The sequence below is a fragment of the Rutilus rutilus genome, assembly GCF_951802725.1.
Source record: "Rutilus rutilus genome assembly, chromosome: 7".
NCBI lineage: Eukaryota > Metazoa > Chordata > Actinopteri > Cypriniformes > Leuciscidae > Rutilus > Rutilus rutilus.
Genome location: NC_140221.1, coordinates 41683043 through 41697668, shown reverse-complemented (window position 1 = coordinate 41697668; position 14626 = coordinate 41683043). Strand labels below are relative to the sequence as shown.

Genomic DNA, 14626 nt, shown 5'->3' with positions numbered 1-14626 from the left:
CCATATGCAAATGCATCTCCTCCATTTAGAGGCTCCGTTTGTTTGGCTGGTCAATTCCTATGAGCATTTTGGGGAAAACTGTCAACAATGGCATCATATTAATGCGAACTTTGAGTGCTGAAAAGTTCTAACTGTCTCGTAATGGTAGTATTTCTACCAGTGCTTCAGATTTCCTCAGGTTTGATTTGTGTGCATTTGACTTTATAATGTCAAAATTGCTCGCATATAAAAACCTCCCACACATTTTAAATCACAGGAACATTGTGGGTATAAAACAAGCATATTTTAACTGAACTTCAACACATAATTCAAGGTTTACTCCTAAAGAATGGCCTAATCACAATATGTGTTGCTGACATGGTCATTTTAACTTGCGCTAGAAAAGTCTAGTGGTTTATTTCACATTCGCAAGTGGGCAGAAGAGAACGTTTTGTTTTACTTAGTCACTAGAACATGTAGCTGACTTGTAATTACTTATTTTATTGATATTGTTCATAATTTTTCAATTTAATTGCATTTATCCACTTTTACCACTTTTTAAAGGTTCTAAAAGTTTTTTTTTTTTTTCAGCAATGCCTTAAAACCATTTTTTGATTCCCTGAAGAACCTTTCAGTGATCAGTTCTTAAAAGAACCATCTTTCTCTTAGTGTGAAGAAAATTCTATTAAGAACCTTTTTTCCACAATGAAAAGGTTCCATGGATGTTAAATGTTCTTCATTGAACCATAAATGCCAATAAAGAACTTTTATTTTTAAGTGTTTGATGACAAGTTTAACTTCATTTGCATGACTTATGAGATCTAGACCTATGTCATACAAAGCACCAAGTATCTGACCATCTCTGACCCACATCAGTGTCAAACTGACATTATTAAACTATTAAACTATCAAACTGAGGCAGAATCTGGAAAAAGGGCAAGTTTTATGCCAAATTAGCCCACGTTCCTGAATGTACGTGCATAAGAGGCACTCTCCCAGCTTGAGGTCTCTGTTGCTATGCATCCTGAAGCTCTGCACATTACAGCCTCTCTGATTTGTGATTTCCCTTTGGTATGTACTGTATGACGCATTATCATATTCTGGGTTGATGGACATTTTAGGTGCAAAGCATTTTAAGCACTGAAGTGATTCAACAGTGTTCCTACACAACAATGTTCTTACACGTGTTTGATGATCATCAAACAGACTGACCCCCCCCCCCCCAAAAAACTCTACAATATGATTGGTTCTTCTTACTTTGGATGTAAGATGGGAACCTCAAGTACAAGATCATCAGGAATCTCAAAAAGCTCAGGATCATTCCCGTTGGCTTGGAGAAGAAGGGGCAAAACATCAAACCGGCTTTTTGGAGCTTTCCATCCTTGCTGTATACAGATCTGCAAGTCAAAAACAAAAAAGAATAGAACTTCTATAGGACCATCTAACAGAGTAACAAGACGAATTCCTGCTGTAAAATTCAAGTTTAAAACTGTTAACTGTGGTCTTTGGTGGGTAGACCATATTGCACCAGCTGATAATTTATTTAGCTCAGCTAGAAAACAGTAAATACATTTACTAAATACTAGAAAATACATATGGCACTGCCCTAAAACAACTCAAACACAATTAATAATAAATAAATAATACATTTAATAAATCCCAATAATGATAAGAAATACCCATGATGCCACAAAAACAGTCTTGTATGAATCAGTTTGACTCTTTATTCTTGTTTGTACTGGTAACATGCTTCAATCAATTTGTCAGTAGGATGCTTTTGTGATGCCTGTGACAATCAAAGCTACTGCAGAATAGCTTCCCATCTCACCTCTGTAAGCTCCACGGAAGCTGGATCTCCGAGAATTGATCCATCAGGCTGCTTGTAGCCTGCGTACCGGATCAACTGGTTGTTCCACACCCGGAAGTCATGATTCACGTCTGTCCTCTGGGGGAAGATGGTAATCGCCGATCTACACATCAGAGACAAGAGCATTGGGGTAATGCTGAGATCCCTCTGGTGGATTTACAGCTCTAATTCTCTAATTCAGGCAGTTTTACAGACTCCATTAAAATGTATTTACAGATATGTCAAAGTTTATAACATCTTAATGCCTTATAGTTGCATTTAGCAGATTAAAGCTGGGCGTTAATATAGTTTACAATGTGCCTATGTATATATGAGGGTAAATTTGTAATGTTTGTATGTATGTGTGTAACGGAGGCAAGCTAGTAAGAGCTGTTTGGGTAAACCTCACTCCCCTGATCTCAAGAGGTGCACTAGTGACAGACACTAGAGGATGCAGTCTTAAGTGTCCTTGTTAGCTCCCATGCCAGAAACGCTGGTTTGAATCCTGCTCGGAGCAGGGCAAGTTGAACCTGAGGGGTTTAATTGGTGCCGTGACCCAGATGGGGTTTAGGCGAGTAGAACCGGAAGAGTTTCATGTGGGTAAAGTTGGATATGTTTATATATTCAACTTTAAATAAAAAGGCGTGCGATAATAATTTTGTGACAGTAGAAACAAATCATGCAGACGAGATTTGCTATATAGTAAATATAGCTTTACATGAGTATACTGTATGTATGCGGACAACATTGGATGTACTACATATCCAACTTTAAATAGCTCTATACTGCTGTTAGCTTTGAGGTCATAAGCACTTCACAACGAAGAATTTTACAGTAATTCTTTTCTGGAAAATATATTGATAATTAATTTTTGTTAGGGTGGACATTTAAAAATAAATCCATCAAAATGCTGCCATTGAGATAAACAGGAACGCTAATAAATACTGAACTGAAAGACAAACTGAAAAACAAAAATCTGGTTTGCAAGCTAGTTTCCTAGCTAACAGAGTTAAGGAAACTAGCTGACAACCCAGCAAAAAAAGCTTTGCCAGGCTGGAAGACCATCCTAAAGACTAAGACCAAAACATTTAACTGTACTATTTAGTTAGCTATATTAGCAGGATAATGTATAAATCAGCTTTACCCTGCTGAAAAACAACCTTGACTGGTTTGCTAATCTTAGCAGTGTTTTCTTTCAGCAGGGTAAAGCTAATTATTTAGCATTACCATCCTGATAATAGTAATTATATAGTAGAGTTTATCATTTTAAGTGCTTTTGAAATCAAACTACCCAATCTGTTTCATAAGCAAAAAGAAACGTGCTTCACTGCTGAAAATACATGGCATTGACGTCACTTTGGGGCTCCAACAGTGTTGAGGTGCCTTTCCTTGTTTACTGACTTCAACAGTATGCTAAGAGCGCAAAGTGTCAGTCCAACTAATCTAAATAACAAGTTCCATCACTCTCGAAATACGACTCTGGAGGAAATTTGGGTCACCAGCCTGTTTGCAAAAGCACAGAGAAGCTTTTCTTGCTAACAGAGAAATGTGCCTTGATTTGTTTATGTGCAGAAAAAGAGTGTAGGAGACCTCTGACGTTCATTCTGGCAGGTCTTGATGATGTAAGAAGCAAGCGTGGGGGGGCTTTTGCCTGTATAACAGCGTTTCCTCTCTTCTTGTTTTAATTTTCCCTTTTCCTCGCCCCTCTCTCTCACTCTCCCAGGCTCTAATCATTCTGTTAGACTGACGCTAATTAAACAGAACAGATAGTAAGTGTCGTGTATGATTAGCTTTGTAACGTGGCAGCGGTGCCAGCGCTCGGCAATGCTGTGGCAGGTGCTGTACTGAGGGCTGTGGAACAAGGTGACAAAGAGAGAATGGGAACACACACTTTGACAGGGAAGGAGGCAAGTCGCAGAGAAAAGGAGATGCAGAAAAAAGACAGGAAGAGAAAGGAGCTGGTGAAAAACGACCACACTAACCTGAGGTTTCCTTTGTTGGTGGCATATTTGATATGGTTGCAGATGTAATTAAACATTCCGTGAGCGGTTGTGCAGTCTCGAGCGTCAAACACCTCATCGAAGAGAAATTAGCTTTTTAGGACACAATCTTTTTTCTATTATCACTGCATTTCAATAGGTATCACATTGTTATAGCTCTAGATGAGATGAAGGGAATGGTATATTGCATTTCTGGAAATACATTTGATATTAGATAGACATTAAACATAGTTAGATTTACATTTTATGTTTGTATAATGGAAACTTAATGTAATTTACTTAAGTATGGCATGCTTCTGGAAAAGAAATTACAATTTTCAGGTTAAGATTAGGGACTGGGTTTGGTCAATGGTTGTTTGATAGTAATGTTGTTCGAGAACCATCCAGGGTTCTAGGACGAGAAATAAAAACTAGCTCAATACCTGTAATTTGGACCACTGGATCCGTCCCACACAGCGGGCTGCATTTCTCCATGCGTGTTTGGCCCCATAGATTAGCTCTGTGTCTTTCAACTGATATGTTCCAGAAGTTTCAATCTCTTTTTTGACCTCTTCTAACCGGTCAACATGAGCCTTTGAGCCGCATCTGTTCAGACAAAACCCAAACAATTAGAGGTGCATTTATAAGAAACTTATTACAATTAACAAGGAAAGTTATGTTGCATAAAAAAATATCAATCAGTATTTTTTTTCTTGAAAAATATCTAAAAATCCCTAAAACAAGATATATATTAGAGATTTGTTTTTGGATAGTATATCTTGAAATAAGTGTGTGTAAGGATGTTAACATATTTGTATGTATTCAATTTAAGTTGTTCTCCTACCTTTTGATTGATGTGAAGTACTGGTCAATGAAATCTGTTGCAAGTGGTAGCAGTTCGTCTTTTGTTCGGACTTCACCTGGTTTGCGACTGTGCTGGTTTGGCATCATAACAGAGCCTATACAAACACGCTCGGTGCAGATCGGAACCTGCTAAGAAAAAGCAACTAGCACAATAAGAAAACTGAGTTTGCAAATTCAAACATGCTACATCACTCACGGAAATGTGCTACAGATTGTATTGTGTGCCCGTCTCACACATATTGTGTCCATAGGAGTTTAACTGCAACAGTAGGCAGAAGCTGAGACGCCTTTTCTGCTGTGTAACAGAAGTGCAGCTCTATACAGAAAATAAGGTGATGTCTGGGTGAGCACATTGAGTACTTCCTTTAATTACCACTATAAATAAAAAGTTACATAAGAAGCAAATTTACATCCAAATGGTATTATTTACATACACAGCTTGTTTTTTTCTAACAGTTTTAGGTTGCTGCCTTTATTTAAAAAATGCATACATGTATATATTTCAATTATGACAACTCTCTAAATAGTTTTAACATGTTAATGAATATGGCAATAAATTTGGTCTTGGTTGACTAGATCTGCTATGCTGCTGAGCGAGTATATACTTTTTTTTGTTACCATAGATACACAGACAAGCTGCTGTGAGCATGATAGATATGCTGCTGCTGCATTAATAGACACATAAATCTAGACTTGTAGTCAAGACCACCTAAACCGAGACCAAGACACTACCAAGACCAGAGGGTATCGAGACCAAGACAAGACCAAGACCAAGACCAAGACAGACCAAGTCGAGACCAAGACCAAGTCGAGACCAAGACCGAGACCAAGTCGAGACCGGATAGTGATTTTTTTACTAATCTGCTGCACTAGGAGGGGGAAAAAACAGACTAGTTGAAGCTAAGCAATAACTTGTGAATTCAAGAACAGCAGCATAGGGTTCAGCCACAGTTTACATTCAATACTAGATGGTATTACTTCAACTACACAGGCAGAACAATACAGAGACAAACCATGTCATGTGTGTGACTGTGAGCTCATTGTAAATGTTTTTTGCAGACTGGGTGAGATCAACTATGTGTAGCAATTGCATGACGGCTGTTACTGCACAATTAGAGGATTGAGACTCCCTTAACTTTTGTGTACTGTTGAGGACTGACATGACTGGTACTGACTGGTTCATCTGACAAAACATCAAACACCTCCAACACCATCTTGCTCCTCCAACAACTGTCTAAAGAATGAGAAATATGTAACCAATTGAAATTATACTTAATGTCTAGATTAAATTGTATAACATCAAATTAAAGATACGCAATTATAAACTTGGATTAGGCCTAATGTTTAGTCAACACAACGGAGATATGCAGATGATATTTAAAAGACCATTTATTTAGTCTAACACCATCTTAAATCCAATACTGTAATCAAACAACAACAACACAACACACACACACACACACACACACACACACACACACACACACACACACAGAGAGAGATATCAAAGACACAAATTCATCCAAGCAAATGCCTGCCTATCTCTGCCGATTTCGGAGTCTCAGACTCCAAATTAACCCATTCTGCAACTTTTAAATACATAATTACATTTTTAAAAACGAAATTATAGGCGGGATCCGAAAGTTGGTCGTTTTGTCGCTATGGTTACACACACAACACACACACCGTTGGCGGTGCGCTCAAAGTCATCTGTCAGTTGTGTAACGTTAGTTGTGCAGTTAGCAGTTACCCAAAATGAATGACTCCTGAATGAAGTTAAAACCCATCATGTCACTGATATGTGTTTTTTAAACCAAGTGATCAAAGTGCTCGTTGCCGCTGCGATCAGTGGCGCGGATAAAATGTTTTCTCGTGTGGCTCGCGCACACTCCGCAATGTCAGCACTCGGACGCGCGCTTCAATCCGTTCCGTTGCGGATAATAATTGCATTATCGAACGTTGTGTCGTCATGGATATTGTAGTATTGTATTGCTAAATCCCCCGACCACTATGTCGGTCTGAGACAGCGAGACCTAGACAAGACCGAGAGGTCCGAGACCAAGACCAAGAGGTCCGAGACCAAGACCAAAGACCGTCAAGGCCGTGACAAGACCGAGACCACGTAAAAGTGGTCTCGAGACCGGTCTCGAGACCAAGACCGGTCTCGAGACATACATCACTACATAAATCCCATAGCAGATCTAGGCAGGTGGAGCTGGGGGAGGTGGAGGGGTTCAGAGGAACTCAGATAGCGCGCAGCAGGATTCGTTTATAGCAAACAATGAACTAGACTATTTAAATGTTGAGCAAGCTACTCATTGGCTACAGGGTCAGCAGAATATGGTGATGATGTGATTGCTTACAGATTTAATGTAAAGGACCAATCAGCCTGCGCCCACTAGAGTTTCATGACTCTAATATACAAAATAAGTCTTAATTGATAATCTGGTAGTGAAAATAGGAACATTTTGGGATTTTTGCAAAAATGTCGGTAGGGGCACGTTTTTCCATGTTGCTTCTTACACGTTGCAACTTGTTAAAATGGTTACAGAAATGAAAAAGGCAAATGTTATGTGTCACTCACATGCTGCAAAACGTAGCAAACATGCAATAGGACCCTTTTAAGGCAGTGAATATCATATTCTAATCAAATATTGGGCATGTGAAACAAACACACAGAGCTACAGCATTTATTTTATGTGTTTCATGAGCATATTAGTTGAAAATGTATGAAAAACATATTGCTAAGTGATAAGTTGCAGGCTTCATCAGAGCTTGATAAGAAGAAGCAAAGAGACAAACGGAAGTCGCTCATTGCCTTGAGGAAAATACTCATATGGTCACTATAATCAGATTAGGTTTGAAGTGCACTGTCACTTTCTGTAGCTGCTAATATGTTCACTGGATTAGGGGTGGAAAGACAGAGCTGAAAAATAACAACAAGCCTGTCCAAAGCTAGAGCTGTTTAATTAAGGACTGACTTGTTTTTATGTCCCAAATTACCCTATCAGTCTGGTGAAGCATTTAAACCATTGACCCATAACGTTCAACAGTTTCAGAGTAGCCAGCCCAAAATAACCAAAGTCCCTTTAAAGCAAGTCAGTTCACTAGGTGGCCAACGTGGTAACACCCTCGTAATTACTGTATGAGCTCACGTCATAAACAAAAATTAGCAGTCCAACCAAAACAAAGAACAAGAACAAAACGCATGGTGTCTACCAAATAATAATTAATGTGCATAAAGCAAACCACAAAGGGTGAGTTATTCGTTTTATATTAATGTACTATAAGATTCCTAATATTCCTATTCCTAATATTATTGAAATACTGTACAGCGCTGAAATGAAAAATTATGTAAAATGGTTCACTAACCACAATAGAGGGTTCATTAAAGGGGTTCCATGATGCCCTTTTACGAAGTCTTGATTTTGTTTGTGGGTTGTATTAGAATATGTTTCATGCTTCATTGTTAAAAAAATAATAAATTTCACATATTTTACATTATAACAGCGCCTCTCTCCCAAGTCTGGCTCAAACGTGCCGTTTAGTTCCTGTTTCGATGAAGCCCCTCCTTCCGAAATGTGCTGTGATTGGTTAGCTGGCCCAGTGTGTTATGATTGGCACCGCTAAGCGTGTGTTCGGGAAAGTCCCGCCCCTCCATAATTGCGAGTTCTGCTCTGGTGTAAATAATTAAGGATGGCGTCAATTTCAAACAAATTTGAGCCTAATTCAGACCCCGACAATGTTAACGAAAAGAACGGATCGTGCAAAATGGATTTCAAGCACAGACTTTGCAAGCACTGACTTCACAGGACATTTCAGAGTGGACATTTTTTTTTTTTTATAGATACACTTATCCACCATTTAATCATATTTGTCAGAAAACTCTGGTAATACAAACAGTAATCGATCACAAAATCATGGACAATTTTCCTAAAGGGCGGTGAACAGTCTTACAAAAGCAAGAGCTTACAAAAGATACAGTGAACACTACATCAATGCTGTAACGTTAGCTAGCAGGCAAGCGGAGGCAAAGCTTTGTCCCTTTGTTTACATCATAGCAACTACATAAAACTGTTAATGGAAAACACAACTACAAATAATAAGACACCGCAGCTCAACCAGGTCTTGCCCACTTTTTTTGCGATTACCATGCGCTGGGCGTGCCGACCATTTTTCCCGTCGTTAAACTAGCAAAAGTGGATTCAGACACGACCTAATTGCACTTGCACCGTGCGCTTTAGACCATGCGCTTAGATCATTAAAATAGGGCCCACTGAATTAAACATGAAATTTTGAAGCAGAAAAACTGCAATAGTATGTAAAAATGTACTGTTTTCTGCTGTATCATCCTACATTGTCCTCCAACAACCATATTGAATGTTTCAATTTCTTCTATTAATTTAATTTTCTCCTACCCTTGTAAAACTAAACCTGTCTCTAAACTAACTCAGGGTACAATGACCATTACTTGTCCCAGCGCAGTATAACTTACCCATTTATCATATCATGTGGCATGTACTGGGACACATGTGTGACTAACCAAACAAGCACTGATGGCGCTTATCATTAGAATGTTAAAAATAAAATAAGACTTTCATTAGTTTCTTCGCATTCACCCACCATAAGGGACTGTGAATGCAGTCTTGCAGCTGTCACATTCTGTAGAGTTGGAGATTCAACCCAAAAATCCTTCAGAATGTGATATATTATAAATTATACCATCTGTAATTAGCATCAATTAGCATGCAAAGCCATCCTCTCATGAAAGTGCACAGAACTTCATAACCCCCTCTTGGACGGATGATTCAGATTTAGAGAGATGTTGAGAGTTCTGCAAACATGCTGTCGTACAGACTTGTGTCTACAGTGGAAGGCAAAAGCTAATTTTAAACCTCAGTTTGTTCACAACATATGGATTCTATTCACCTTTTTCCTCACTTCTCCGCGGGGAGCGCCATAGCGGCGAGTGACTTCCGGTAAGATGCTCTCAACTTCCGTTTAGTAATTGTCAGCTAGACGACGTTACTGGTGATGGCAAATAGTGGAGGCTTTGGTATAATTTGTGCCGTTAAAGGCTGTCACAACAGCTACAGAAAGCCAACAACAAGAGCGGAATGTAAATGCCCAAAACCATTTAAATTGCACAGGATGCCATCCGACGACGAGGGCAAAAGACAATGGCTCGCAGCACTAAATTTGTAATTACCGCCCCGTAACATCCATGTATGCTCATTCCACTTTGTGGACAGACAACCAACAACGGAAAATCCATATCCTGAACTTTGACTTGGATATGATCGCCCATTAAGAAAGAAGAGTAGACGGCGAACTGAGTGGGGGTTCAATCTTCAGCTGGCTGGCCATTTGACTGCTTTAATTGGGATAAAATTCTCTAAAACGACAATCATACAAAACAATAAATGCATGAGATTATATTCATAAAAAGAAAACAATTTATTTCCTTGCAGCGAGAGTGACAGACAACACGTTATACTCGCAGTTCAACCGCGGCTGGCTAGATTGAGCGTCCAGCAAAGCGTCAGTAAGCAACCAGTCGTGATCACGGCCATTTGACTGCTTTAATTGGGATAACTGGCCCCAAAACATCAATCATACAAAAGAACACAATCATATCAACAGATGCATATTAAATGAGCTAGAGAAGGTGGAATACAAATCACAAAAACTGCCAAAAATAAATGGTTTCTGAAACTTGCAAAGGCAGACTGCCAGCCAGCCACTGACAAGGTCATGTGACATGCCAGAATCAGACTGCCAACTGCCAGCCAGCCACTGACAGGTCACGTGAAATGCCAGTGGCGGCTCCTGCCAGCCAGCTGAAGATTGAACCCCTACTGACGAACTTGTCCGGAGGAAGGTGAGACTATTCATTAACGTTATTTACAAGGCTAACGTGCGGGTCCGCACAACTAATTGAAATGTGGCTTATGATACGGATACAGTGTTTTCAGTACCAAGTTCTCATGATGTGTGCTTAAACGTCTTTAAGAAACCAGCGTTTCCTTCAGCACTTCAGCACGTTAACTTGTAGCATAAGTGTGTTCATTTAACAAATGACTATTTAGCATCGGCTCTTTAAATGAACCATTCTGACTCCCACACTCGTGTGTTATAGTGTTTTGATTCAGTATGACGAATCGTTTAAATGAGTTAACTTCACGCTCGCAATGTTTAACAAAATACCTATCAGTAATTGTTTATAAGCTCATTACGTTATGCAGGAAATACTCAGCATTTGGTCCTTCGTACATGCCATTTAAAAGTGTATTAGTGCTAAACTAAAATTCTGCATGATTTTATTCTAAAATATATTAATTTATTATTGACAAAGTTTTTTTTTTTTTTTTTTTGAAATAGAAAATATAATGACCCAGCTAATTATAGATATGGTTATAATGGTTTGTCTCTTTTTACAGGAGCTGGTGTTTACCAAGAGCACACTGTAATGGACGAAGAAGAGAGTCTTGCATCTGCCCCCAGCCCCATGCAATCAAATGTTGATGACCACGGCTGTACATCTAAAAACTTTGCCTCTGTTGGAACACAGTGGGAAGACCTCATCTTCCAGGAGCATTGTTATATCAAGAGACAACACAGTGTAACTTATGTAAACCAGTCAACACAGTGTGATACTTTCAAGCATCCTACTCTGATGAACGACTCTGACTCAAATCTGTACACCGGGCTCCCACTCCACACATTTTATACCCTTGTAGCTGTTCTGCATCTCCATGCGAATGTGGCATACCAGGCTGAAGTTGAACAGCAAATCTTGCTCACACTAATGAAGCTGAAATTAAACCTTTTGATAGAAGACCTAGCCATTCGATTTTGTATATCAGTGAGTCAAGTGAGCAGGATCATTTCTTTTTGGATTGACACCATGGCTGTAGTCTTGAAGGATCTGATACCATGGCTCCCCAAAGAAACAATAAGGGCCACAACACCAGAAGCATTTAAGCAATATTATCACAATGTTACCTGTATCTTAGACTGCAGTGAAAGTGAAATCCAAAAACCAAGGAAGGAACCTTGACTCAAGGTCTGAATCGTATAGCCACTACTATGCTTGCAACACTATCAAATCCTTAGTGGCTATTGCACCTTGTGGTCTAGTAATGTTCATATCATTAGCATATGGGGGCCGCTGTAGCGACACATTTATCACGCGTGACTCTGGCATTCTTGAAATCCTTAAACCGGGTGATGAAGTGATGGTGGATAGGTTTTTTTTGATGAGACTTATTGAATGAAAGTCAACTTGATAATTCCTCACTTCGCCAACAAAACACAGCTGACAGAAGAAAGTCACGTGCAGTCGCAGGATTGCAAATGTAAGGATACATGTTGAACGTGCAATTAGGAGACTGAAAGTATACAAGGTGTTGTCAAAAACCTTGCCTATAACCCTTATGCCAAAGATTGATCAAATTCTGCGTATAATGCGTATAATTTCATCCCGTCCTTCGGATGAGACGTTAAACCGAGGTCCTGACTCTCTGTGGTCATTAAAAATCCCAGGATGTCCTTCGAAAAAGAGTAGGGGTGTAACCCCGACATCCTGGCCAAATTTGCCCCTTGGCCTCTGTCCATCATGGCCTCCTAATCATCCCCATATACTGATTGGCTTCATCACTGTCTCCTCTCCACCAGTAAGCTGGTGTGTGGTGGGCGTTCTGGCGCAATATGGCTGCCGTCGCATCATCCAGGTGGATGCTGCACATTGGTGGTGGTTGAGGAGATTCCCCCTTCCTTGTAAAGCGCTTTGAGTACCTAGAAAAGCGCTATATAAATGTAACGAATTATTATTATTATAATGTGCAGCTTTAGTGAATTTGCATGGTGACCTGATCAGTGAAGCAGAAAATTAAAAGGTCCCATTGCATGGATTATTTTATTATTTTTATTCTTATAATGTTAGTATGTTTTTTAGATCAAAAGTTGTTATAATTTAGAAATAAAAGGCATATTTCCTAGCCTGACTTTAGCCTCTGATTTGAATGCTCTGTTTGAAGGGGCGTGTCTGCTGTGAGACTTCAGTGTAAACGCCCACTGCTTTGATTGGCTGACATGCTTGCATATGAAATATCTAGCATTACATGTGGAACTCTCTCGAAAACTTTTACTATTACGGCTATTATACGTTTTTACTATTACAGCTGTCGGGATTAACGAATCGTGAGAAGTTTAAGTATTTAGATCTATTCCCTTCACATAAAAGGTTGCAGTGATGAGCATTGAGCAGATGACAGCCTGTTGATCGCGTGAATGAAGATCTTATCATTGCAACGCAGTTTCTGCACTCTCACTAATGATTTCACCAATGCAAACATGAGGTAAGTACAGTAAGAGCTTCGTTGTGCATTGTAACAGCGTCATTGATTTCATAACGAGTTTTAGCAAGTGTCCAGATAAACTCGCGCTGTGTGATTGACAGCTTGGGCAATTGGAAAGGGATTGTTCTTTGATCGCTTTCTGTATATATATTAATCACAGTTTAAGTAAGATTATTTTCATCCTACCTACTAAGAGAAACGACGTGAAGTTGATTGTTTAGTCACTGGCTTGATTTACTGATGCATAAACGGTATTGAACGACTTTGAGAGAAAGATTATCTGTCTGAACTTGAACAATTACACATCAGAAATTCACATAACCCACTGGTTCTTCAGAGGCTCGGATGAAGGAACTAAAAAAAATACTTTTGTGTTCATTTGTACATCCAAACACTGAGCAACTGCCATGCTTCGCTCGTTTGCAAGCCATGATATCTCTCAAGGAAAAGTCAATATCGTGCTCGCGCAGCTCATTTTCTCATGGGCGGGCCAAATTCTTTTTGCGGGCAAAGAAGAGAAAGGGGAGGTAACCTTTCCCCTTATGATGACATAAGGGGAAGATTTCTAGATTCGCCCATCTGAGCTTTCATTTGCTCAAAAATACCCAGGGCTTGGTTTACACCCATCAAAACGTCTAGCCACTGGGGGACCATAGGCAGGCTAGGGAAACTCATATTATTCTTCTGAGGAAATTTTCATGCAATGGGACCTTTAATGCTCAGACTGCATGTAGTCAAATTTGTACATTTATTCTAAACAAATCTCCAAATCTCTTTAATAGGCTAACCAGGCTCTCACTAAACCAGGCTAGCAGCTTCCCACCTTCCACAACACAACAGTAGCATGGCTACAAGACCTACCAGGGCCAGCTACGCAGAAGCATCCAGCTGTTTCCACTACTCCGCTATTTTGTAACGTAACCCATGCAATGTGATTGGGTTTATTTATAGTTTGACTCAGCTCTACCTCCGCTTTTAAGAATGCGACTTGCTGATGATTATGGCAAAGAATTCGTCCAATTTTATTACTAAGTAATTGTATGCTTCCGTGCTTTTATAATTTCTAAGCTCCTTGTCGTCGACACCCTCAGAAAAAACAAGATAATTGAATGTGTCAACATATGTGACTGATGGCCATTGTGTCATATCATCAATCCAGGAGGTGGCGCTTGTCAACTTCGTAGGATGAGGGACAGACAAAGTTACGTTGTTTACGGTCTTCGTAAAATAGTCTTGCCCGTGCTGCCACCGCAAACTAATGTTGCCACTGCTTGTTGCCATTATGGACATTAAAATGAAGTAAAACAGATTACAACCTTCGTTTCAGAGCCGTCCAATAACGCCTACCTAAACGCATCAAGCTGCGAACCAGAAGTTTCGAGCATCCTGTTTTGCGTCCCATGAAAAAGGTGAATACGAGCAGCTAAATTGCAAGCAAATGCAAATAGCAAAAGTCAGCTCTAGTTCCCTGTCATGTCCAAATTACCATAACTATGAGTTTCTGACTTTAAAAATGGCTTATATTTTTGTTGAATTCATTTTTATAAATAATCTGAGTTCTCACACTAGTGTTGTGACATCATGTAAAAACAACCAAG

The 14626-nt window shown here is 39.5% G+C and overlaps 1 protein-coding gene across 1 annotated transcript in view; it reads right to left on the bottom strand.

Moving 5' to 3' along the window:
• nos1 (nitric oxide synthase 1 (neuronal)) overlaps positions 1 to 14626 on the bottom strand; it is a gene marked incomplete at its 3' end in the record, with an annotated part of 62417 nt that overhangs the window by 31061 nt on the left and 16730 nt on the right. Inside the window, exons 5-9 of the mRNA XM_084415056.1 lie at positions 4649 to 4794; positions 4248 to 4410; positions 3808 to 3899; positions 1808 to 1949; positions 1237 to 1376 (exon numbers count right to left, since the gene is read on the bottom strand). Of these exons, the coding sequence (XP_084271182.1) occupies positions 1237 to 1376; positions 1808 to 1949; positions 3808 to 3899; positions 4248 to 4410; positions 4649 to 4794 (683 nt within the window). The remainder of the gene's footprint in view (positions 1 to 1236; positions 1377 to 1807; positions 1950 to 3807; positions 3900 to 4247; positions 4411 to 4648; positions 4795 to 14626) is intronic.